The sequence below is a fragment of the Dendropsophus ebraccatus genome, chromosome 2 (genome assembly GCF_027789765.1).
Source record: "Dendropsophus ebraccatus isolate aDenEbr1 chromosome 2, aDenEbr1.pat, whole genome shotgun sequence".
In the NCBI taxonomy this organism is placed as follows: Eukaryota; Metazoa; Chordata; class Amphibia; order Anura; family Hylidae; genus Dendropsophus; species Dendropsophus ebraccatus.
This window is the reverse complement of record NC_091455.1, coordinates 144,275,334-144,302,912: the sequence shown is the minus strand read 5'-3', so window position 1 is coordinate 144,302,912 and position 27,579 is coordinate 144,275,334. Positions and strand designations below refer to the sequence as shown.

At 40.0% G+C, this 27,579-nt stretch overlaps 1 protein-coding gene across 5 annotated transcripts in view; it reads left to right on the top strand.

Moving 5' to 3' along the window:
• Positions 1 to 27,579, top strand: part of AMPH (amphiphysin) — a 151,957-nt gene that overhangs the window by 82,008 nt on the left and 42,370 nt on the right. For all 5 annotated transcript variants that reach the window (XR_011361907.1, XM_069960352.1, XM_069960351.1 and 2 more), the window contains exons 3-11: positions 2,376 to 2,430; positions 8,693 to 8,787; positions 9,658 to 9,753; positions 12,547 to 12,654; positions 13,876 to 13,961; positions 14,763 to 14,838; positions 17,931 to 18,013; positions 19,033 to 19,171; positions 22,613 to 22,741. Coding sequence is in view for 4 of the 5 variants with exons in the window: in XM_069960352.1 (XP_069816453.1) it covers positions 2,376 to 2,430; positions 8,693 to 8,787; positions 9,658 to 9,753; positions 12,547 to 12,654; positions 13,876 to 13,961; positions 14,763 to 14,838; positions 17,931 to 18,013; positions 19,033 to 19,171; positions 22,613 to 22,741 (867 nt within the window). In the remaining variant the exon portion in view is untranslated. The remainder of the gene's footprint in view (positions 1 to 2,375; positions 2,431 to 8,692; positions 8,788 to 9,657; positions 9,754 to 12,546; positions 12,655 to 13,875; positions 13,962 to 14,762; positions 14,839 to 17,930; positions 18,014 to 19,032; positions 19,172 to 22,612; positions 22,742 to 27,579) is intronic.

The following is a 27,579-nucleotide window of genomic DNA, read 5'->3' as shown; positions in this document are numbered from 1 at the left end:
CCCTGCTGCACATCTCTCCAAATAGAAAAGCCCCCCTGCTGTACATCCCTCCATATAGAATAGTTTCCCATTGTAAATCCCTCCATATAGAATAGCCCCCCTGCTGTACCTCCCTCCATATAGAATAGCCCCCCTGCTGTAGATCCCTCCATATCGCCACCCCATCCCTCCATATCGCCACCCCCGCCGCTCCGATGGCCCCCCCGCCGCTGCTCCGATCGCCACCCCGCCGCTCCGATCACCACCCCCGCCGCTCCGATCACCACCCCCGCCGAAATTCTCGGCTTATCTCTTCAGCCAATCAATGCGCTGAAGATGGGAGCCGGGGATGTCAGAAAACCTGCTGTGCGGACCAGGTAACGTATGCTCTTGGCCGCGGCGGTGGGGGTGATCGGAGCGGCGGCGGCGATCGCAGCAGGGGGGGGGGGGCGATCGGAGCGGCAGCCGGGGGCGATCAGAGCGGTGGCTGGGGGGGGTGATCGAAGCGGCGGCCGGGGGGGGCGATCGGAGCGGCGGCCGGGGGGGCGATCGGGGCGGCACAGGGGGATGCGGTTGAGCGGGGGGGGGGGGGGCGGCTGCGGGCGTGTGATCGCAAAACGATTTTTCCCTACGATATATCGTACCGTCTAAACGCTGATCGTTATAAAAAAAAATCGTTACTTTGAAATCGTTAATCGTACGATCGGGCCAATAATCGCCTCGTGTAAACTTACCATTAGTCCTAGGGCTGTATTGTATGCTGATGTAGAACGTATTACTACAGATGTAGCCAGGGTTAACATGATCCCTGAAGCAACAATTGTGTCAGGGAGCTATGTTAAGTCAATTAGAAAGTTGAGTTAAATGCGTCATGTGCCCCCCTGCCCCCTGGCCCAGCCCGCCCCTGATTGGACCCCGACATGGACCCCTTCTTTGGTGACACAGACTCATCTTGACATTCATTTGGCTTTATTATTTTTTGCCATTTCTGCTTTGTGTCCCTCAGGTTACAGATTTATATCTATACTCATGTCCTTTGGACTTGTTTTATTTAGCTTGGGCTATTGCAACCAGTTGTAGAATGGCTTGGTATATTTGTACATGTTGGTATGTCCTGGTACTGTGTTTACAACTCTTGGTCCTTGTTGTGCTTGTTGTGTTTTTAATGATTTTATCTTGTATGTCTTGCACTTGTAGTTTCATGCACTAATAAAGATTTATATTGTTTATATTTGAGGATGCAGTTAATTTATTGTGGATGTGCCACCCATTCATATATGGCATGGCTTGTTCTTTTTTCTAAGGAAGGTGAAAAATGAGATGCACCTTGGCCATGAAGGATAGCATAATAATAAAAAATGACTATATCGATAACCTCCATTGCCACTGTGTCACCAAGTTATGTGTACCTGAGCGCTGGATATTCAGATATTCTCTACTTTATAATAATAAAAAAGCTTCAATCATGTGTACTTACCACAATCTTGGTTTTGTTTATTCTATATTAGAAGAAACTTAATACACATAAGCCAGTTAGTGCAAATGAAAAGGATAAGAAACATTTCAATTATACATATTTAAAGTTTTAAAGGGTTTCTTGACAATTTTTGGCACACACTTTGCACCAGAATGTGCGCCAAAAAATTCCCTGAAAAACCTGAATACTTTTTTTGTGTAAACATGGTGCACAAATAAGCACTTTGGGGCTATATTCACACAACGAAACAGACATCTTTTTAGAAATGATGGCCGCAAATAATGTTCATTAATGTTATTTCATATTGTCCGTTATTAATAAGAACAACATCCATTATTTTGCCTAAAAGACGATGTGGAAACATAGCCTGAAACTACTGGTAACAGAGATTTGTGGCGGGAAAAATGTTGACAAGGCACCAAATAAATGACAGCTGGGCCATTTTAAAAATTAAGCTGTCAGGAACAGCAAAATACACAGAATTGTCCAGACCTTTTATTTATTACCCCATGTGTAGTTTCTAATACTGGTGCCATTTCATTCAGGAATTGTCAGTTGCATTAATATCCTGCCCCCTTTGTATTGTTTAAAATAGTTATCCAGGACAGCTGCTTTCCTCCAGAAACAGCGCCACCCATGTCCACATTTTGTGTGTGGTAGTGAAGCCCAGTGCCATTGAAGTTAATGTAGCTGGCTTGCAATACCATTCTTACCCTGAGTAAAGGGGTACCAGGGGTGCCACAGCTTTGTTTTCTTTTTGTTTTGTTTTTTTTTTTTACATTTTTTAAGCCTGGATAACACCTATAACCTATCATTTCATGTTTACAGTATTTTTAATTACACAGTAACAAATTAATAGATTTCATACTGTTCAGTATGTACTATAATAATAATAATAATAATATTGTTGTTTTTACAGTCAGAAGGCACTCGGCTACAAAGGGAGCTACGTGCATATTTGGCTGCGATTAAAGGTAAGTTACATCCAAGTAGAATTTTCTGTGTATATTCAGTGTATATATACACACATTTCTATATTCTACATTATATATCCGCTACTGCTACCTCTTTTTCATCATATCCTGCCATCTAGTACGCCTGGTCTTTGGTACTCTCCACAGCTCAGCAAGGAGAATTGCAGCCCACGACAGGAGATCAGGTTTCTGAGGCAATGTCCCACACCAGACGAGTTCCATGCATGAGTCCTATTCTAATTAATAGGGTCTGTGCATAAAACTCACCAAGCATGGGATGGCAAACTGATTCCCTGTCCTGAAAATCACTTATTGTTTAAATAATGTTTTTATTTTAAACATATTTTTTTGTAAAGAATTTTTAGTGACTTTTTTTTAATTTTCTATTTTACTATATGTTATAAAATAATCCTAAAATCTTGAAGTTTTCATTCTCCCCACTGGGGCTTAAACTAAGCTGAGACTTCCTGCTGTAAAGTGATCTGTACAGTATTACAGCGACATGTGACTCCCGTAGATAGATAGTATCGATACAAGAAAATTGAAACTCACCGTGGAATGACTTCTTCAAAGGTCACAGGGTACACTCAATAATGTTTCACATTACTCTTAAAGGGACAGAGTCTGTTTATTGTTGTATATGTCCATGAGTCTTGCTGTAAAGCATCTTACAAAATGCTGTTAAAAATAGCTTAGGCAACATGGCAGCCCCCACAACTTTGTACAAAAAGTTCAATAAAAAAAAGTTACAATCAGTAAATAGAAACAAATTAGAAAAAAAAGAACAATTTTTAGTATCTAATCAGTGAAAGTAAATCTAGGTGATGCATGCCCTTTAAAGGAAATCTGTCAGCACACATGCCCTACCAGAGATGCTGACAGTGTGCTGTAGTTGACAGTCTCCTTGTAAGCATGTTATGTTTTGGTGTCTTTTGGATTATGCACAATCGCTGGTATCCTACTGTAATGAAAAGTCAAAGAGGAGTTGTGGCTCAGTGTCTGTGCCGCAATCTGGCACACTTCACCAGTCCTTCTTCCTCAGAAATAATCTCTGCTGCCTGGTCTTCTGCTCGCTCATGCTGTCAGCCAGTGTTTGCTTCAAACATTATCTGCTTACAGAGGACTGATCTGCAATCAGATATAGTTGAATCTCCTAGCTTAAAGTGACTCTGTACCCACAATCTGACCCCCTCAAACCACTTGTACCTTCGGATAGCTGCTTTTAATCCAAGATCTGTCCTGGGGTTCGTTCGGCGGGTGATGCAGTTATTGTCCTAATAAACAACTTTTAAACTGGCAGCCCTGTGGCAAACGGTCGGGGCTTAAATTGCGTATGCATTAGGCTGGCACAACCTCTCTGTCCCTCCTCCCCACCCTCCTCATTAGGAATGCTTCAGGCAGATTGCCTCCTATTCCCCACCCGTTTGGCCCAGCACGTGGGCTGAATCGTTAAGGCACCTGTGCAATGTTCAGTCAGGAGAAAATGTTCCAATGGCATTCCTAATGATGAAGAGGGTGGGGAGGAGGGACGGAGGGGTGGTGCAAAGTTAGGGCACAGATTCTCCCGTTTGGCACAGGGCTGCAAGTTTAAAAGTTGTTTTTTTAGGACAATAACTGCATGACCTGCCGAATGGACCACAGGACAGATCTTGGATTAAAAGCAGCTATCCAAGTGGTTTAGGGGGGGGGGGGCAGATTGTGGGTACAGAGTCGCTTTAACAGTGTTGAAGCTGTGGCTTATTTAATTTAAGTTAAGCTTGACATATTAACCATATCCAATTGCAGATCAGTCCTCTGTAGGCAGTTTATGTCTGAAACAAACACTCAGAGACAGAAGCTGACAGCATGAATGAGCAGGAGGCCAGGGAGCAGAGATTATACAAAGACTTATATGAAGAAGAGGAAGGTGAAAGCAATGTGGAGGAGAAAGCAAGAGTGTGGTACAAACACTGAGCCACAACTTGACTCTTCATTACAGTAGGAGACCAGAGATTGTGCATAATCCACTCCACAGAAAAAAAAATACCAAAAGTCACCATGCTCACTGGGGGACTGCCAACTATAACACTGCACACAACAGCACACTGTCAGCACCTCAGGTAGGCCCAGGTGCTGAAAGATTACCTTTAAAATAAATAAAGCTTGGTTGTCGCTTTCCCTAAAGACCAGGTGTAAGAGTGTACAGGGTTACATACTTTATTATTATGAATTATTTTATTGAGGATTTACTAAAACAGACATGACAGGCGAGAGGGCAGATCCTATGTACTGTAACTGTTTTATTCTTACTGTTACTGCATTTGATCAACGCTGTATACTCTGCAGAGCACCTGTGAACAGTACAACTGGTATCCACTATATGACGATTGTAGCAGTTGTATTGGCTATATTGATGCTTCTATAGTGGTAGTGTATTTTGTCCTATATGTTTTGATTAGATGGGGTGTTTCTGTGTTTTACTTTTATTTTTCTTCTTGTGCTGATTGTGTGGTTTACATATTTATGGGAATCTGTCAACTGTAATTCACATTCCAAACTGTTGACACTGTTAGATAGCTGTTAGGACAAGGAGACACTCAGTACCTTTCATGTATCCAGCTGTGCTTCCAGGATGTAGAGAAATGCTTTTATTCTCTGCCACAGAGAGTCAAAGAGGCTCCCGATCTGCTGCAAGCTGGAATGCTTCTTTTTGCCCTCCTCCCTACTTGATTGACATGTGATAAATAACCAATCTGTCAAAACACGGAAAGCATGCCCCTGATGTAAAAAAATGGTATGCCTATGTAATATGTATAAATAGTAGTACTATAGTAGTATGGGCTAAAATCTATAACTTAAAGTGATACCCTTATCCATGCTGGTTCCACCTCTCTTTTTATTGCATTGTTTTAATGTTTCATTGACACGTGGAAGCTGTTAAGTCGGAAATAGGTTCAGGTATGGGGGGAGGGGAGTAAGGAGGTGTTACAGCTTGTTACACTTCAGGTGTTCAGCAAAGCCTTTGACTTTTTTTTACCCTGCTCTAACAGCTTTCTAACAGTGTCAGCCATTTGGAATGTAAATTGCAGATGACAGATTCCCTTTAAGGAAGTGGAAAGTGACCGAGTAAAGTAAAGTTTTCAGTGGCAGGGAGATTTTTCGCATGTGGCCGGGTGGGGCGTGTGTGACAGGGTTGATTACTAGTCCCAGTTTGGCCCGGATGCCCGCATGCCCATAGTGTACTCATAGATTTTAATAATCAAAACATAGTCTTCTAGTGTCTGCATTTAGTATTCTATATGGAGGTGTATGTTTTGTTTGTGGGACACAGAGGCTGAGAAGACTATACTGACACATTTTTGCTGTTTTTTTTTCCTCCTCTGTCTGAATTATGATAGTGATAAATACATGTAAATAATGAAATAAAAAGTAGAGAGCTAGTCTATGAACAAAACCTAATCTAGGCCAAATAACCTGGTGGATGCTAAATTTCAGCACTGCATTCTGTATCTGTATAAATATTTTATAAGCTGGGACATCTAACCTGCCGAGTGACCCTGGGTTATTTTACAGTTATCTCCTCCTGCTTTTGTATACCTGCCTGTAGTTAGCCATTTCTAGTTAGGATATGAACAATTTACACGGGAGCAGAAGTGTGTATGTTAGATATACAAGTATACATTTCTTAATTCTATTACTGCTTTTTTATTTTAAAGGGGTTATCCAGCTTTAAGAAAAAAAAATAGGCTGAAATGAAATAAACTAACATAAACACCTTTTATCACCTCCCCAATGCATTGGCGACCCAATGCAGAAGCTCTGAGGTGCCTAGATATGGAAAAGCAAATTTTTGCTCAACATGTTAAAGAAAAAATTAGCAAAAAATCCCCCACAGATTTATTCACTTGTCCACACTCCCCCAGTGTCGTCTTCTGTGTCTTCAGTCACCTCCAGCTCTCTGAAACAATCACTGACTGTGATTGGATGAGAGGGCTGTCACAATACAAAATAGAAGAGTTACGGCCCATTCAGCCAATCACTGGCCACACCACTGTCTGTTCTCAGTTAGTCAGTGATTGGCTGAGAAGAAAGTGAAGTAAAATTTGAAAAAGAAAAAAAAAAAAACTCCAAAAATTTCACTTTTTACTGTTGATCTTAAATGTATGTCTTAAGTTAATCTGGCAAAACATACATTTTCACTAAAGTACCCGTTTAAGCCTATTTTTAACTACTTAGAGACAGAACCAGTTTAAGCTTAAAGATGGGTAAAAATAAAAGTTTCCATCAGTTGTAATTTTTTTTATTTTATGTTTGGTTGTATAAGGCCTTGTATCTTGCAGGACAGGTTGTAGTTTTTATAGGAACAATTTTATAGTATATGATTATTTTTTGTAAATAAAAAAAAAATATATATATATTTTTTTGCATTTTTCCCCGCATTCCTTACCATGCAGTAAAAATAATATGTTATCTCAATTTTTGAGCCTTTGCATTGCAAGAGCCATAACTTTTTTTTATTTTCCCATCAACATAGTTGTATGATGGCTTGTTTTTTGCTGGGTGAGCTGTAGTTTATAGGGGACTTTTCTGACGGATATAAAATATCTTATTTCTGTGGATGAGAGGGTGGGATGGCAAATCACAATGAGACCATGTTTTGTTTATTTTTTTTATTATTTCAACACCTTCTTACACCCTTTTAATGACTTCTGTATAATGCTAAGTCATATGTGACAACCCTGTAGACTTTGCCTGAGGGACTACTACCCTCAGTTGCCCTGCACTACTACATCTATTCCCCTTGTGCGCACTACACAGTTTTATTACTGGACACCAGCTTGTAGGGGGAGGTCCTGATGATAAACAGCACCACAATGTCATGCAAGGCTTAATGCTGACATGGTTGAGTGTTTAGAGCCATTGGAGGGTAGTGGGGAATGTACAGTAGAAGGGCTGTGTGTGTATATTGATGTTGCAAAGCTGTGTATGCACGTGCATATGCTAATATTGCAGGGCTGTGTTTGTATGTGTAGCTAAGCTGTGTATGTGTACAGTAGCTGTGTGTGTGTATGTGTAGCTGTGTGTGTATTTGTATAGCAGAGCCTGTGGGTCTGTGGGTATTTGTGAGTGCTAAGACCCCTGACTATCATTAGAAAGAGTAGGGAGAAATGCTCCGTTGAGAGGGTCTCTACTTACTGCAGGTACTGCAGGATTCTGCTGAAAATACACTGTCTGACACTATTCAATTAGGGACACGTCCATACTGTAGGGACGGCACATCAAAGAGCTAAAGGAAAATATGTCCCAGAATGATTATTTCTATGGGAATCCACGTATTTACTAAAACAGACAGGTCAAGAGTAAGGACAGGTTCACTTTAACAATTCAAAGTTAAAATTTACAGTCTGTATTAATAATATTTGCCATATTATCGTTCCATGAAATGAAATATTTATTTTATATTGCATGAAAAAGAGGAGGCTATTTGTCCTTTTAAAAAAAATAAAAGCTATTCTCTCATAAAAGCTTTAAATCAGACTAAATATCTTGACAGAAGATACATTTTTTTCATTTTAGAAGCAGAATAAATTCTATCCAGGCATACTCCAGTCTACAACCTGTCCTGAGAAAAAATTGTTATGCTCTTATCATTGGCGTCTTCCTTGTAGGTTCTAGAACACATGGTCCCACAGAATTGCTCCTGTACTCTTTTAATGGGAAACATAACAGCAGGTTAGAAGACTGTGCTGCTGTTATGTTTCCTTTGTCAACACCGGTTTTTGCGTAATCTTCAGTTTAATTACAATGTAAATTAGTGCCTTATCCGACCCTCCTCATGAATATTAATCCAGCACCCTGCAATGATGGGCGCCAGAGTGACATCACTGCAGAGTACCACCTCAGTATTCATTAGGAGGGGTGGGCCGGTGGGGTGGATTGGTGCACTGAATGGTGGTAGTCCTGCCCCATTGCACCAAACTATCTAATTAACATGTTGATTAAACTGAAGATTTAGCAAAAAAGGTAAGAGGATAAAGGTAAGAAAACAACCTTCTTCCTTAGCGTGAAAATGATGACCATCCTATAAGACGGCCATAATCTTTATTAGCCACCTTTTTACCTTTCACAATTAGAAGATAAAATAGTAATATTTTTAATGTTAATCTTTGTTTATTTAAGATAATAAAAATTATATTCAGAATTCTCAGGTGTAGTGGGTCCTTATAACAGAAACAGAGGGATTGCTATAAAATATATATATAAATCTTTGTTTGTCTTAAAGGGATGCAAGAAGCGTCTTTGAAGCTTACAGAATCACTTCATGAAGTATATGAACCTGACTGGTATGGAAGAGATGACGTTAAAATGGTTGGAGAGGTGAGTGTATACTACACAATGCATTTTATAGCTGCTAAATAAACTGTATATTATTTTATAGCTAATAAACATCACAATCTGAAATGGTTTTTTTTTTAAAGACAAATTAGCTAATAATGGTTAAAAAGAGTCTGTCAGTAGATTTATGCTGATTAAACCACTATCAAATCCTGACAAATTGAATCAAGCTGAGCTGGGTGATAAAGTGAAGCGAGAGCCATGGAGACTGCCTCCTAGTCCCCTGGTGCCCTAACTTAGTCTCAGCCTGTGTTTTAGTCTTACCTAAACCACCACCTCCATGTCCAATGCCGGATATATGGAGAGGCGCAGTCCTCTTAGTAAATCCGGTGAACTTGAGGCTGCTATGTGGCAGTCTTAGAAATCTACTCCAGCTCAGAGTTGGTGTAAATCTTTGCCATGATTTACACCTGCTTGGTAAATCAGGCACAGGAGGAGGACATGCCTCCTATGCGCCTTGCCACTGCACCCATAACCCCCGCATGCCTGATTGGCAGGCAGAGGGAAACAGCAAGGTGGGGAGAAGATGTGGCCTTTTCCCATGCTTAAAGTGTCCAGGAATAAACAATGCAAAAATCTATACCTGCTTTTGAGCAGGTGTAGAGTTTTAAGCAAGCCCTGCGACAGGCTCAGGTCTGGCCCATCTGGCTGAGTATGGGATAGCATAGGGGAGCTGTCTGAAAGAAGTGATCTGTAGCCATAATTGCCCCTTAATCCCATGGTCAGATTCCCTGTATAATGCACACATACCTGCAGCATTTGTAGTAATATGCTTTAATTTGAGACCAATACTTGTAGAAAAAATGCTGGTATTATTGTAATATGTATTTCTATATTTTTTTCTTTGCACAGAAATGTGATGCACTTTGGGAAGATTTTCATCAGAAGTTAGTTGATGGAGCTTTGTTAACACTTGATACGTATTTAGGACAGTTTCCTGATATTAAGGTAAGAAACAATGTGCCTATCTTACTTATTTCCATATTCCTATGATAACACTTCCTGTAATACTAATACCTCTAGAGGAAGGAGAGAAGGTCTTCCCTCCAACAAAGAAGGGGATTCTTTACTGTAGGAGCAGTAACACTGTGGAGTGTAAAAAAAAATACATATTCTAGTCGCCATATTTGGATTTATTCTGGTCACCATATTTGTAATGAAAAAATTCTTTCCCTAAATAACAAAAAATGGTTGTTTCCCAATGCAGATTTTGCCTTCCTCTGGATTACCTTGCCTGATAATAGGCTGAACTGGATGGGCCAGTGTCTTTTGTCAGCCTTCTAAACTATTGTGGAGGAGTCTACTAAGACCATTTTATCACATGGCGGTATTCAGTAAACTCTCCGCTGCTGTTCACTTTGGCAGATTTATTAAAAGGCGCTGGCCTCTTAATAAATCTACCACTGGGTAAGGACTGCTTGACCACTGCACAGTGAAATCTTCACCATCTTTGAGCTGGTGTAAGTTTATTCTATGATTTATCAGTGTGCTGATGTAAAGAACCAATGCTGAAGTATGTATGCCCCTCCGTTCCTTTACTACGATAACAGTTATGGACACTGGGCCCTACGTTGGTTGGGCTATGTTATGCTTCGTTTCCGTTTTTGTATGACTAACCCAGGCTTTTGATGGCACTACCTCATGTAGCCACATTGCCTTATTATATACTGTTTTATACTGTAGTATATGTGATGTGTACAGTATGTGCTATACTTTTCCTTAATAAAACCAAGTTTTAAAAAAAAATGTTGCTTGTAGCAGGCTGAGGCTATGTTCATACAACATCAAAAAAGAGAAAAGATGATCACCTTTTCTATTTAAAAAGACGTCCCGTATTGCCGCGGTGTAATTCACTGCTATGCAATTTAAATATATGGTGTGTGCGCTGCTGGCCAATTTCCCATTGACTTTGTTGTTTATTTTTTTATTTTATTTTAGTGTGTGAACATAGACTAAAAGTGGTTAATGAAAGGCTAGGCAGATATGTATAAAAATATTTACCCTAATACCTTTTAGCATAAAATTAGATTGGTATTACATTATTTCCATTCTTTCCTGCAGTATATAATTTAAGGCAACAAAGCAAAGAAATATTTATTAGCATCAACTGATTTATTTCCTGCTTATATAATCGCTGGGTATAAGTCGTTGTGAATAACACCTATGTTTAATTTATGTTCTAAGAGATTTTCAGGCCTTATACAGTTTGTGAATTGTCTGCAGTGTTAATCACTTCACTTAACGCTATATATGGAAACTCTATTTTCGCACCTTGGGATATTTTAGGACATTTCCCATGGTAACATGGAATACAGACACATTGCTTATTTAATACAGCTTCTACTTCTGTGTTTTTTTGTAAACACATTGATGCCCATTGTGATAGATTTCTGATCATCACCATAGTGCACCACCATAAAAAAGGAAAACAGAGGCTATCCATTACTCCTCTGTGCAAACATTATTATGTATTTTTGAACAAATTTGAACACGCCAACTTCTTGTCAGGGAACCTTCTCAGTATATAGACTTCATTTTAGAATACTCATCCAAGCATTGAGGCAATGTCTTTTTTTATTATCACAATAAAAAAAAAACCTTGTCCACGTGCAAATTTGTAGTAATGAGCTGGTGACCAGAATTCTCCCAGGTGCCATTACTAGGGGAGCCACCATCACTTATATTGTGCCCATTGAAATACATGATCCCATTAATCCCCTTCCAAGCACTGGGTATCAGGAAAGTGAGAAAAGCACAAAAATGTCATTTCAAAGCTGAATGAATAAAAGGATAAGGTTTAGCTCACCTCCAAGAAGGTGCAGAGGATGCCAATTTCCCTATTATTATTGTGTGGAAAATTGTTATATTGTTGTAATATTGTGTAATTCCAGGCAACAATTGAAAAATCGTTTGTATGTCGTTAATTTTGATCTGACTCTGAGGGCCCTTTTACACAGAAAGATTATCTGACAGATTATCTGCCAAAGATTTGAAGCCAAAGCCAGGACTGGATTTGAAAAGAGGAGAAATCCCAGGCTTTTATGTATGACCTGATCTCTGTTTATAGTCTGTTCCTGGTTTTGGCTTCAAATCTTTGGCAGATAATCTGTCAGATAATCTTTCTGTGTAAAAGGGCCCTAAAATCACAGTTAATTTTTCACTAATCGTTTGTTAATTGTTGTCTGTAATTCCACATTTGTTTGCTTAATGGTGCATTTACACAGACAGATTTATCTGACAGATTCTTGAAGCCAAAGCCGGGAATGGATCAGAAAAGAGGAGAAATCAGTCTTTCCTTTATGACCTGTTCTCTGTTTATAGTCTGTTCCTGGTTTTGGCTTCAGAAATCTGTCAGATAAATCTGTCTGTGTAAACGCAGCATTAGTTTCACATGTGTTTGTTAATCATTTAGTGTAATTGCACATTATTCAATCTTTTGCTGGGAGTAAATAATCGTAGTAACAATCTTAACAAACAATTATTATTCGCTGTATGCTGTATGCTAAACGGTTTCAGGTTAACAATAAACAATTTCGCTTGGTGTGGTTTATTGTAAATCATTAAAAATCGCCTTACTCCAGGTACAGTACATGGATACATAATAGAACAGGTTGATCACTGCTGTTAAATTTACTAATAACAACATCTGATACCTGACCACTCCCCCTGACATGTTTACAGCCAACCAGCAAAGGTAATTGACGTTCAATTTAAATCTTAAACCTTTTTTCTTATTTAAAGAATCGGATTGCCAAGCGGAGCCGAAAATTAGTTGATTATGACAGTGCAAGGCACCACTTGGAAGCATTACAGAATGCCAAGAGAAGAGATGAAGGGAGGATTACAAAGGTATTTGCCAGGCTCATTTCTCTTAGTTGTGCTTCCTATCATGACATAAAACATGTAAGTGTTGCAGTTATATACATGTCTCTGAGTTTTTCTTGTGAGCTATCATAAAGGGGAATCTGTCACAGCACAGACCACAGGTAGGATGTTCACACAGGCAAAAATCAACTAAAAATCAGTGTGAAATCAGCTGTGTGGATTTTGGTCCTGATGTTAATGTGTTTCTATTTTCTACATGCGGAACCACAAACAAAAATTACTGTTTTCTTTTTTCTTCACATACATGTTTTGTTTTGTTTTTAAACTAAATGGCTTTTTTATTTTTTTTTATTTTATTTAATATCTCAAATGGGGATGGGGCACACATGAAATGTGGAGAGACAAGAGATCATAGATTTAAAAAATTGTTAATCCATATTTCAGTATTAAATATAACAGTATTCTACCATCCCAGCAGGTACTGTTCAGTGGTTAGCATACAGTATGTTTACAGTAATGTTAGTAGACTGTGCTTGTGGTTATAACTCAGGACTGCTATATTGGGACACACAATAGGGAATCTGTAGCCACATGTGGCTCCCATGCCACTGGTTGGAGTCTACTGACCAAGAGGGTTTACATGACCATCTTCTACGCCTTTGTAGTAAAGATTATGTCTATAATACAGGGCTTAGTGCTTTCTTTATTTTTTTTTAATCCAGCATCACTGTAGCTTCCATGATCATTCATTTCATGTGCTTTGCCATCCAGTCCCTAAGTGGTATAAACTAGTAGTGGGGTATGACTAGGTCATAATTTGATCTGCCTAGCATGTCCTAGTTATTCCAGAGTTGGCTTTGCTAGCTTGAAAACAAGTGACACTGAATGTTGTATGTATGTATGTATGACCTCCACAGCCAAAGCCAAAGCTTTGTCCACAGAAGATGGGAATTGTAGTGTTGTAACATCTGGGGCCACAGGTTCCCCTTCCATGCTATAGGTAATGGAGACAGTCTCCTATGGTGGGATGGAAAAGGCAGAGGGTTGGGGCGTGAAGAACTTTTTGCAGGGAGAAGCTTTGCTAATTATCTGAGAGGGGTCTGAACACCCAAAACATGACTGATCAAAGTGTTAGACATGTTTCTAGAACATGTAAAAACCTTTTTAAAGGGACAGTGCCCATTTAAGATTGATCTGAAAACGTGTGAATAAGCATGAACTAAGAGCCCGCCCTGCACTCTACAGGCAGAGGAAGAGTTCCAGAAGGCACAGAAAGTGTTTGAAGACTTCAATACAGATTTGCAAGAGGAACTTCCATCTTTATGGTCCAGGTATTTCATTTTTTTCCTCTGTTTTTTAAAACTGAATGTGAGCTGAACATGTGAAAACATACAGAAGGTAGTACTTTTTATTTATTCGGTCATGTCAATGGCCCTTTAAAAGCATTTTTGGGTGTAAGCTATCCTTAATTTCTAGCTTAAAATGTTTTTCAAAGATAGCTAGTTCTTCCACATTTCTTTCATTTCTGCTATCCAGGCTGGAGTGTTAGGAGGCCCTTATCCCCATTATAATATTTTACACTTGTGATACTGATTGCACATGGGGAATGTTGAGTCTGTGTCCTGAAAGCAACCCTGGGCTAACAACCTCTCAGGCACCCAGATTGTCAGTCATTGGGCCTTGAGACCAAGTCTCCCTTCCCAGCAGTATATTTAAATTATATGAGACACTGTAATAGAGCCATGCAGAGAGCCAGGGCCTGTAGCTGCCCAACAGTTGTGAAGTGACTACTACAGTATATAGTATACTTCTTTACTCTATTCCTTTGTATAGAGTTTAGTAAACAGTGCATTCCTATACTGTGGATAAAAGGTACGCCGACATATACTGGACCAGCATGTTCCAAAAGTGACTTTTTTTTTTTCTTTTAAGTATTTTTTTATTTGACTAAGCCAGACATAAGATTAGAACAAAAGTTCTCCTATATGGTTCCGTATTTTTAAACAGTTTAAGCTAACACAATAAATCCAATAATGTGTAAACTAATGGTCGGTCTCAGTAGCTCACTGAAAATATACATTAATCATCTTCTGTTTTTTCCTCCCTCGAATTGTGACTCATCACTAATCCAGACGAATTGGTTTCTATGTGAACACGTTCCAAAACATATCAGGTCTGGAGGCAAAGTTTCATAAGGAAATCACAGGGGTGAGTAATTTGCTACAAACATATATTAGATTTTTCTTCCTAAAAACGGAATTAGGTATTGAATGTGTAATATGTTTTCACTCAGCATAGAAGAAAATCTCATACTTGTTGCTAAGACTATTGCTAAAACCTTTTAACTGAACAAAATCCTGTTATATTATAAGGGCGCTTTACCTTACAAAATACCATTATATTATGAGGGTACTGTACCTTACAGTTTTACTAATCACATAATATTGCCATGTATCATGTTTACAGTTTTTTGCTGACATACTTCAATTTGGTTTCTTGTACCAATAGGGGATAATATCTTCTTAGTTTGGGGAATTTCTATACTTCATTGCTTCCCGTGAGGTGGGCTTCCCTGGAGAGGCAGCTGGGGATAGAGAATCAATGACAGTAGCAATGATATGTTATCCAATGCCTCCAGCCACACTGGTCATCCTTTTGCAATGTTATTGTTTCCTTTTGTCTTCTATTACTATAATACTGGTTTCATTTAGGAAAAAGATATATATATATATATTATATATATATATATATATATATTTATATAAAAATTAACTGAGCAAATTGTCTATGTTTGCATGGACTCTGACCACTGATGAGACCCAAGCAACACTATTTTCTAGCTGGTGAGATCCCAGTTGAGGAGGCATGAAAATTTCTGTTTAATTCTCTCACTTTACATGGCTGCAAGGTCTTATGCACAGAACTGTATTTTGGATCTGTATCATATGGGTACAGTTGTAAGGCATTACAGTTAGGGTCTGTATACTGCTGTATAATTGCTGTATGTGTCAGCACTGTATATTCATTGTATATTCGTTGCCAATGCTTCTTGTTAGAAATAGGCTATGTTCACACAAACAACGGCCATTGTTGAAAAACTATGGCCATTATTAATGTTCGTGATCAATGATAACGGCCATTGTTTCACAATAACAGCCATGGTTTAACATTAAATTACAGCCGCCCACTAAAGAATGGCCATCATTACTACGTTGTGTGAACATAGCCATATACTGCAAGATATGGCATCCAATATAGACCAGTTTTCCTTACAGTACACAGAAATGGGCCAACATGGAAAGGTCACTTTGGAATAGATCATTTGTGAAAAGTTGATTTGCAGAGGAGAAGTGGTCTCTTTCCAGGCAGCTATGCTGCTTTTCATACAGAATTTAGTATAATACACAGATAGAAGAGGCAGAGTTTGTATGGTATGTACTTGAGGGCAGGGGTGGATTAAATTCACCATAGGCCCCGGGCTGTTCACCAAGCCTGGGCCCCCCCACTCCACTGTAACTATGGCGGCACTAGCCTGCCGTTCATAGTACAGGACAGATAATGTCATGATGTCCTGATTTGTGCAAAATTGCCATTAAATAAACTGTGATTTTTGCAAATAGTACACCACTGAAAGTATAAGTCTTTTTGGGTGGTCATGGGCCCCCCAGGAGCTCAGGGCCCCGGGCTGCCACCCGAAACGCCCCTATTATAATCCACTACTGCTTGAGGGATGCCTGTGGCCTTTTGATCTCCAGTTACCAGCACTGCTTTTATCTATCGTAGAAGATTAAAGAAATCAGGTGATACCTTTTAGAGGCTGAGTATATTAACTCTTGTAGGAATAGTAGACTGTCAGAACAATGATTCCTATTGGAATAATTAATTTCCCACTAAGGGCATATGCACATGGAGCAATTCTCAAGTAATTCTGCTGACGGATTCCACACAGAATTCCGCACATTCTACAGCGCTTGTGGAATTGCCGCAGAATTCCGTGTAAAAAATGACCTCCCATAGAGTTCTATGGAATTTTGCCAGCGCAATCCGCCCAAACAAGTAACATGTCAATTCTTTGGACGGAACACTGATTCCAGAAGGAAATTTCTGCTGTGTGCATGGACAGAAGAAAATCCCATTTTGCTCTATAGAAAGGAGCAATGTTGCATTTAAGCAGGCAGAATTCTGCGCGGATTCCACACGCTTTTTGCCGCGGAATTCCGTGAGAATTGCCCAGTGTGCGTATACCCTAAGAACGAATACCACATAATATAGCTGAGACCTTAACAATACACCCCCTGTTTAGATTTTATAAGGCTTTGCTGTGCTGACAGAAAAGAACATCTACTGTTTTGTATCCATCAGCCTAAGCATGAAAGTCACTGCATGACTTCAAGGACAGGCTTATAAACCGCAGACATTAAAGTCCCAAGTGTCTGTACATTGTAAAGCATTGTGGAAATATGAGGAACAAATGTTTCTCTCTGGAGACAGATTTGCTCCGTTTTACACTGTTTGTGCTGCCTTCTTATATATTCAGTTGCTGTCATTTTGCCATCACTTTAGAATCTGTTTTTAATGCCAGCACATATATTACAGTAAGCAGAACTGCTACATATTCATTGGTTTACTGAATTCAAGCCTCCCGGCTGTGCCGTATTTAATCTCTGCTTGCATGAATGCAGAATAAATGCTGAATTATTTTTATTGGTTTTCCCAGCTGAGTATTCTGAAAAATAATAATAATAATTATATATATATATATATATATATATATATATATATATATATATATATTCAAGCACTTCATATTTTCTAGATTTGTTTTGTTTCCTAGTGCAGGAAGTCTTCTGTAATAACCGAGCATACCACTGGGGGAGACTTCTTACTCAAAGAGGTTGTGTACAATCCCTTCAGAAAAGCTGCACTTGTGAGTCTAGCAGAAAAAAATAAAATAAAATAAGACTAGCATTTACAAGATCATGGATAGGAGATTCTCAAAAGACCTTCAGACGAATTGCTGTATCTATGAAAGGATAGAAGGGGCTACATTGCCATTTTGATATTCATGCAAATGCAGGTAGTGCAGCTTGGCCTTATTAATGTACGGCTGATCGGCCTTTTTATTGCTTATTCTAGAGGTTAACACCCCAGCAGCCACACACTCTATCAGAAAAAATCATAATGGTTTAGTAATGTAGTGTATATGTAAGACTGAATGTTAAGTACATATTGAATATTAGTATAATATTTTTTCTGTTTCTTTTTCTTTTTCTTTTTTTTTTTTTTTTTTTTTTTTTCAGTTGTGTCACAAACTATATGAAGTCATGACAAAGTTAGGAGAACAGCATGCTGATAAAGCATTTACCATTCAAGGAGCTCCAAGGTAGGTCATAGTATACATATATTTAATCATGATTCATGATTCCCTTACTTATCATTAATGTTAATACCTGTCTTTGGACGCACCAGTGAGTCCTTGATACACATACTTCACACAGTGCCCTAAAAATGTAACAGCCCATCTTTGTAATGCACGGATGTAATGCATGGGTTCTTCAGAGCTTTGTTGAGCTCTCTGCTCTGGCTAATAGATTAGGATCCAGAGAAGAGGACCTTTCTCTATTACATCCAATCGCTGTAATAGTACACATGAGTACAAAATATTGCTGCCAGCACCCTGGTGACCGATGTAGAGACAGTGGTAGAAGACTACAAATGTGCTGACCTCTCCTTATGTATAAATTCATTAAGAAATAGGCCCACTTGTCTAAAGATAGGTGTATTTTCATTGCCAATACACTGTCCTGTATAAGTGCAGCATATTATATCTAAAGGTCTGTACTGCTAGTAGCCAAACAACACAAAAAGCATTGTGCCATTTAACTACGTGTTGCGCTAAAAAAAATTAGAATGGGCTTATGGGCACATGCTTGGTATATTCATTAGGAAAGTGCTCTATGTGTCCCCCAGCAACCACCCACCACCACCTTTTGGAAGCCAATATAGTGAGGATAAAACTTTGGATGAATTACCTATCATATTTTTAGATTAGACTTTGTAGTTGCCAAAGTTCTTAGCAAAAGAAAGCATACATTTTTTAATAAATATAATTTTGTTTCTTTAATACTGCCACAGAAAACGATGGTGAGTGCTTTAGCTTACCTCCTAGGTGAAAGCATTGGATTGCTGTGCTTTTCAAGTATGATTGAATATTAAGTATTTAGTCATGGAGTATGATACTCAATAGAATAGTGATCCCGTACAGTCCTTTTCTTATATTTATACTATGAAGAGCCTATTTTTTTTACAATAGAATATCTTACTAGAGATGAACATTGCCACACTGCAAGTTCACATCCTTCCTACATCAGTATGAAAGTCTCTTTATTTTATCTGTGTTAGCGATTCTGGTCCACTCCGCATTGCGAAGACCCCATCTCCACCTGAAGAGGTTCCACAGATACCTAGTCCATTAGCAAGTCCTAACCATACATTAGCACCAGCATCTCCTGCACCAGCAAGACCGAAATCTCCCTCACAGGTATGTAGAGATCACTCTGCAGAAATCAGGTGATGAATGTTATTCCTGTTGTATATATTAAGACAAATCATTACTTGTTTTAGGTTAAATTACCTTATCAGGGCATGGAGGTCATTATGACGCTTTAATTACCTGTTTCCATTGCATAACAGGTAAATAGCTGCCACTAGAAGGACATCCTATTGGAAACAATAAAAAGAGAGTCTCTTATTGATCTTAATATGGAGTGACATTTAACATTCCCCTCTAGTGGCAGACATGGGTCACTAAAAGTATGTATGCAGTAGAGCTAGCACTGTAGTGCCCCACAATAGAAGAATGGCACTCCAAGCCCTAATAAAGCCTAAAACCTACATACCTCTGCCATGTTACCCTAGTGATATGCACAGGGCTTCTATAAGTCAGAGCTATAGCTCTGTCCTGTATAGGGAAGAGCAGCTATAGAGAGTGTGGAGATTTTCCAAACCATAGTACCTCTGACACAGAACAGGACACCAGGACTATTAAGGGTGCATTAGCTTGAGGTCACTTACAGATTTTGCATAGAGCCTCAGGAACTTTTTAGCTGCATTCTATGATTCTATGAACTGTTGAAACTTTTAGCTTTTAGGTTATAGTGTCACTGTTGTTTAATTTTTTTTTTTTTTGCAGTAATCAATAGTCCAGGCGATTTTAAGAAACATTGTAATTGGGTTTATTATTATTATTGCCATTATCTGCATTCAAAAAGCCTTTCCCCAGCCCCCCCCCCCCTCTCTCTCATTCACTGCTCATTATCAGGAAATCTCGTCTGTTTCACATCAGTCAGGTCCTGTATGTTCGATGGAGAGGGGAGGGGGGAGGAGGGAGATTAGTGTCAGCAGAGAGCAGAGAAAAAAGGATTACACAGCCGTAACTGTGTGAAATCCGTATTCAGAGGTCAGAGAGGTGAGTGCTGACTGTCAGAGGAGATAGCCCGGTGATGTAACTGTAAATTAACTCTTTGTTGTCCTGTTTTGGTGCCTCATCTTCCTCCACCCCTCCCCTCTCCATAAGAGAACCATGAAGAAAGGGGGGAGAGCTTCAAACTGCTTTTTCATGATAAAAATCCATTTTTCTATGCTACTGAAGCATAGCTGGCTATTTGAAAGGGACCATGTATCACCTTTAGGAGTTTGAAATCTGGATTGCATCTGACAGATTCACTTTAATTAGTTTATATTCACATCAGTGTAGTATTATGCCTTGAATATTCCAGTCAGGGTAGGATTAACTTTACTATAGGCCCTGGGCTGTTCACCAAGCCTGCCCCCCCCCCCACCCCACTGTAACTATGGTAGCACTAGCGTGGTGTTTATAGTACAGGATAGATAATATCATGATGCCCTGATTTGTGCAAAATTGTGGTAAGAAAACAGCAATTTTTTGCAAATCATGAAAGAACTGTAGCCTGGAGACAATACACCACTGAAAGTATAAGTGTTTTTGGGTGGCCATGGGCCCCCCAGGAGCTCAGGGCCCCAGGCTACCACCCGAAACGGACCTATTATAATCCGCTAGTGATTCCAGTACCATATATCGACTATGCAACATTATTACACAGAATGCAATTATTATATACCTATGTGCCATTAATTTGTGGCAAGATTCTGGCATATGTTTGATACTGTGCCTACCTCTACACTTCTGATATAAGAATGTCTATATCTGTGCCAAACTACTGTGTAAGATCATGTTCTGTGTTTTGTAGAATTATTTTTCTCCCCTTATGTGTGATATTGTGTTTTCCATTTCCAAGTTTTCTGAGCTAGATATGGTGAGTTACCACAATACAGTAGCAGAACATTATAGACTTTATAAGAGTAGATGATGTATGTATGGAGCAATGTAATGTGGGGCATTTCCCTCTTGCCTATAGTCAATAGCGGCAGATTGCTTTTCATAGACCACATGTAACTTTTAGGCTGCTCCTAGAACTAGATAGATAAACATGCATAGAATGACATCATACTATATAACTATATGCTTATGTTATATGCTGTCTGTATGAATGCAGACATGTAAACAAAGATACAACTTAGTTGTACCAATCTAAGGCTGCAGTGGAACTAGTCGAAATTCTAAAAGTAAGTATATTAGGAAGCTTATTGGTTTGGGCAGAACAAATGCTTGCTTATTTTTTATCAATTACCTAAAAATAAACATTTTAAAGGAGAAGTCCGCCAACATTTTTATTAAAGTATTGTATTGCCCTCCAAAAGTTATACAAATATTCACTTATTACGGGAAATGCACATAAAGTGCTTTCTTCCCTGAACTTACTACTGCATCAAGGCTTCACTTCCTGGATAAAATGGTGATGTCACGACCCGACTCCCAGAGCTGTGCTGGGTGTGGCTGCTGGAGAGGATGATGGCAGGGGGACACTGAGGGACACAGGGCACTGGAGGGACACTGAGCATCCCTCTGCCATCATCCTCACCTGTAGCCACAGCCGCACAGCTCTGGGAGTCGTGACATCACCATTTTATCCAGGAAGTGAAGCCTTAATGCAGTTGTAAGTGCATGGGAAAAAACACTTTATGTGCATTTTCTGTAGTAAGTGTATATTGGTGATTTGTATAACTTTTTTTTTTTTTTGGGGGGGGGGGCAATACAATACTTTAATAAAAATTTTCAGCGGACTTCTCCTTTAAATGGGTAAAGATTTGCAATCATGGCGGCGTGAAGGAAGTCCTACCAGCGATGTGTCAAAGCAGTATGTGATGTTCCTGACACTGGCACAAGAGATACTTTGCTGGTCTTGAGGAAAGAGGAACTTCTGGCAATGTCACGAGGACTGCCATGGAACACAGTGTGCTGTAGACAACTCCTGCATTCCACATCCGCCACAAGTATTTCATTTATTTTAATAAACACCTCTTACAGGTGCGTTAGAGTAGTTAGGGGTGCACATCAGGAGTATAGAGGTTGCATAAGATGGATGGGGTCAGCCAAACCCACGACATGTACCAGCAGGCCAATTCTGGCAAATAATGGATTTACTGGACGGACAAAAAATAATTGCAGATTTAGCCTATGAGCCACAGTTTGACTCCACTTGTCTAGTCTAAAGGTGCACATAAACTTTCTACTAAAGTTGTCCAAACCTGTCACTGATGGATTTGGCCAACTGTATAAGGTGTATGGGGGCTGTTTATGTCTCCACCAACAGATGATGCTGGTAGAGGGAAAAGGTAGAGGGAAAGGTTGCTGGATTTCTGTATAAGATACAGTATAAGATAAGATATCCTCCTGAGAAAGCGACCTGCAATTTCATATATGAATAAGAAAAAAAAATCTCCCCTTTTTCTAAACTTTGCTTACTTGCTTTCTTATGAATAATGTAGGAGTTCGATAACATACAAGATTGTAGATTCTTGGACATATCACTAATTTACTTGTTTTAAATACATCTCCTAGCTAAGAAAAGGTCCTCCTGTACCACCGCTACCTAAACTTACTCCATCAAAAGAACTACAACAAGAAAATATCATTAGTTTCTTTGAAGACAATTTTGTCCCTGAGATCAATGTGACAACCCCTTCACAGGTAGGTAAAATGGTGTGCGGTGATGTCTAAGTATGTTGGTTTTAGGAAACTATTTAAATTTTCTTCAGACTCTAAATGGTGAGTATTTTTTGTTAATATTAAAAATATTCTTTAAAAAAAACAATGAACTCCTTAGAAATAGCAATGTCTGTACTTAAGTAAAAAATTATTTGGGGATATCATAAAAATTTTCTTTTTCTTTATTCCTGCTGTCTGTGGCACTTTCTTCGCAAAGAACTTAAAAGGGGCTTTCTGGACAAACCAGACATATGAGCTTTCTACAGGTGTAGCCCATCACTCACTGATTAGCCGGGGTGCCAATTCCTGCACTACACAGTGAGGCTACGTTCACACAGAGCAAAAGGAGCGGATTACGCAAGGAAATATTTCCGCCTGAAATCATCTGACGCTGAATTCCGAGCAGAATATAAGCAGAATGTAAGCAGAATCCCTGCGTATTCTGCTAGGAAAGTGTTCAGCTAGTAATCAGCTCTTGACAAATTCAGCGCGGAATACTCGAGGAATCCGCGCTGAATCCGCATGCATTCAGCGCTGAAATTCAGCGAGTATTTGGTGAGTAAACTAGACTATACCAGAACATATACTAGAATCCTCCCCCCCCCCCCTTTTCCCCATTTCCGCGCTGATTCAGCGAGTAATTTCCGCTTGTATTACGCTTGCATTCCGCGCTGAATACGCGCGTATTCCGCGCTGAAACAGAAAATCAGAGCCCCATTGGTTTGTATAGGCTTCCGCTAGCGGAAGAATGAACATGTTCATTCTTCTGGCGGAAAGCGGATTAGTTCAGTGCGGAAATTCCACTGTGTGAACTGCAGAGCAGAGTTTCCATTCAACACAATGGAAATTAGCTCTGCACCTATTTTAACGGCTGAAATTTCAGCGCTGATTCAGCGCAGAAATTCAGCTGCTTTTGCTCAGTGGGAACGAGCCCTTAAAGGGAATCTTTCAGCTTCTGGGCCCTACCTGAGGTGCTGACAGTGTGCTGTAGCTGGCAGCCCCTAGTGAGCAAGGTGCCTTTTTGGTAATTTTCTGTGCAGCGGATTATGTACAATCTTATGTCTCCTACTGTACTAAAGAGTCACAGAGCAGTTATTCGTGCCACACTCTAGATGTCTTTTTTCTCATTATTGTATCATTTTTAAGGCTATGTTCACACACAGTATTTTTACTCAGTATTTTGCAACCAAAACCAGAAGTGGATTGAAAACACAGAAAGGCTATGTTCACACACTGTTGAAATTGAGTGGATGGCTGCCATTTTTTTTTTTTAAACTTTATTTTAGTTTTATTAAATACAAAAAAAGAATACAATAAAACACCATAAGAAAGGAGACACGAAATGAAACCCCACCCCCCCCACCCCCCCCACCCCCAAACCCCACTTAGCCCTCGCCAATGAGGCAGCACTTTTTAGAATTAAAAAAATGGTGTACGAGGCCCGCAGTGTCTCAGACCACGTTCTGGTGTGGGTAGAGGTGGATGCAAGTAATAAGGGCGGTGGGATCAGAGAGTTTAAGTGTAACCCACATTGGTTAAAGTTATTACATACTAATGATCAGATAAAGAAAGAGATGCTGGAATTCTTTAATATTAACATCGGTACAGCGAATCTGGGCGTGGTCTGGGATACTGCTAAGGCCTATTTGAGAGGGCTACTGAGGAGGGAAGTTGGGAGACAGAAGAAGGTATATAGAGAGCAGGAGGGTAGGTTGAGAGAGGAGGTTAAAAAAACTGAGTATGAATATGTTCAGGATAGGACAGATAAGAACCAGATTGTATGGCAGAATGCGGTTGAGGCGCTTAAAGACTTTCTACAAGTGAAGGCTCAGAATAAATGTTGGTTTAGAGGGGCCGAGCAATATACACAGGGGGGAAGGCCTGGTAAATATCTAGCTAACCTGATTAAGTGTAATAAAGGAATAAGGTTGATATCAGAGATTAAGGATACAGACGGAAGAATGGTAAGGGATACAGAGAGTATTTTGGAGGTATTCAGGCAGCACTTTGTGAAAATATATACAGCCAGGGAGGAGATCACATGGCAGAACTGTTTGAAGTACCTAGAGGAAGTGGAGGTGCCGGTGCTTGAACCTGAGAAAAGGGACTGGTTGGAGCGTCCGCTGGAGCAGGAGGAAGTAAATCTGGTTGTGAAGAATATGGCTAGTGGTAAGGCATCAGGCCCAGATGGATTACCTCTGGAGATTTATCGGTGTTATGGGGATGTGCTCCTGAAACAGCTTTATGCGGTGCTTAGATCTGCATGCGATGAGGGATCCCTGCCGGAAACAATGTATGATGCGAATATTGTGTTGATACCCAAGGGAGATAAGGATCAGACAGAGCCGGGGGCATATCGGCCAATATCATTGATAAATACGGATATTAAGATATTGGCAAGGATTTTGGCGCTTAGGATGGCGAAAGTAATGGAGGATCTGATAGGCTGTGAGCAAACCGGGTTTATAGGAGGAAGATCGACGCATGATAATATTATGAGAGCTCAGGCTAACATACAGAAGGGGAGTGATGTGGGGGGCCACTCCATACTGTCTTTGGATGCTGCCAAGGCGTTTGACAGTGTGGAGTGGCCCTATATGTGGGCAGTCTTACAGAGATTTGGGTTTGGGGGAGGATTTATTGGTTGGTTGAAGATGATATACCAGCATCCTAGGGCCAGGGTTATTGTTAATGGGGAGGTCTCAGAGATGTTTCAACTGGAAAGAGGAACTAGGCAGGGCTGTCCTCTCTCCCCCTTACTCTTTGCTTTAGTCATGGAGCCGCTGGCGCGAAGGATAAACAACAATAAAGAGATAGTGGGCTTTGGAGTGTGCGGGAGAGAGGATAAGATAGCCTTATATGCAGACGACGTGTTGCTATTCTTGGGTGACACAAGGAGCGGTTTGGAAGTGGCAATGAAGGAGGTGAAGGAGTTCGGGGATCATTCTGGCCTAGTAATAAATTGGGAGAAGTCCGTGTTATTGCCGATTAGGGGTGAAGTAATGGTGGATACTGGACTCCGAGTGGAGGGGAGTAATGGAGCATGCAAGTATCTGGGGATCTGGCTGTCGGCCGATCCAAGGAGATTTGCTGAACTTAATATTGAGCCCAGGTTAAATAAAATGAGACAGCAGGTCAGTATCTGGAATAAAATGAATTTATCAAGAGCGGATAAAATTGGATTGATAAAAATGATATGGGTTCCACAGATACTGTATGTTTTAAAGGCCTCTCCCGTCTGGTTAGGAAAAGTGGTGTTTAAAAGGATTGAGAGGGTGATAAATGAATTACTCTGGAATAGGAAAAGAGTCCGTCTTAAGCTAAAGGTCCTTACCCTCCCGGAGGATAAGGGGGGATTGGCACTTCCGGATTTCTTTGGGTATTATGTTTCTGCCTTGGTGTCCTGGATGATTATCTGGAATAGGGTACCTTTTTTGACATACTGGGTGGGAATGCAGGAGGGGATCGCTGATGATGTCTTTGAGATGCTGGAGATGAATGGGTGTGGTCAGTACCCCAGGTATTCATTGGAATATATGTTTTGTAAGGCCTGGGAACATGTGAGGAATGTTGAGGGGGTGAATGGGGTATATGATTTTACTCCGCTATTAGGAAATGTTAGACTTTTAGGATTGGATGCTATTCCAGATGCGCATTATTGGAAGAGTAGAGGGTTAGTTAAAGTAACGCAGTTTAAAGATGGTAATAGTTTCAAAAGTTTTAGGGAGATATCGCAGACGGTAGAGGGTGGGATATGTCCCCTTAGATATATGCAGGTGCAGAGTGCAACCAGAGGGGTGGTGGGGACAATTAAATGGGAAGTTCATAATGTTATGTTTACAGCACATATGAAGAACACTAAAGGGAAGAAAGGGAAGTTAACAAGAAGTTATCGGTGGTGGGGAGATGTGATGGTTGGGAAAACTGAGATAATTTCACAGAGGAAGTGGGAAAGAGTGATTGGGCAGAGAACGGAGCAGTTTTGGTTTGAAGTTTATAGTTTGGCAGAAAAGAATCTCACGGATAGAAGGCATAAGGTAATTCAATTCTTTATCACGCATAGACTTTATTATTCACTTAGGGATATAATGAAATGGAAAAGAATCCAGGAAGTGAAATGTGTAAGATGTGGCTCTGAAGAGGCGGATATAGATCACCACTGGTGGGGATGTAGTAAAATGAGTAAATTTTGGAAAGAAGTGTTTAAAATCACTGGGGCAATCTACAGGGTGGGTATAGGGATGGAATATACATATGCAATGTTAGGAAATATCTCTGATATAAAACTTGGTAAAGTGGCAAGAGGAGTGATATACAAAATATTTTTTGCTGCACGATGGTTGATAGTTAGGAACTGGTTGGGGGAGAACGCTCCATCTGTAAAGGATTGGAAGGAAGTGGTTGACAGAATTCTGCGATATGAGGTCTGGTATAATAAGGGTAAGGTAGGGTGGGTGACCCTGAAGGAGTGTGTGGATGAATGGAATGCGTATTGGAAGAGATCTAATTGATGGATGGAGAATGATACGGTTATAATTATGTATTAATGCTTCGCCGGGAAGGGGTGGGAAGGGGTTAGACCTGGCATTGGATAAAATTGAGTATAAATACAGTGGGTCAAGCTGTGACTGAGAGGGGAGACCTCGGATGTCCTGTTAGATGTAGTAGGTAGTAACTATTAGGGTATAGGTTAAAGGGGGTGGTCTCCTTTGCCTGGCAGGTGAGTGGGAGTGTGTGTATGGTCCGAGGTCCTTCTCTTTTCCCTTTTTCTCTCTCTTCGCCCCTCTCTTCTTTTGTTGAGAACCGAATATATCAAGTCC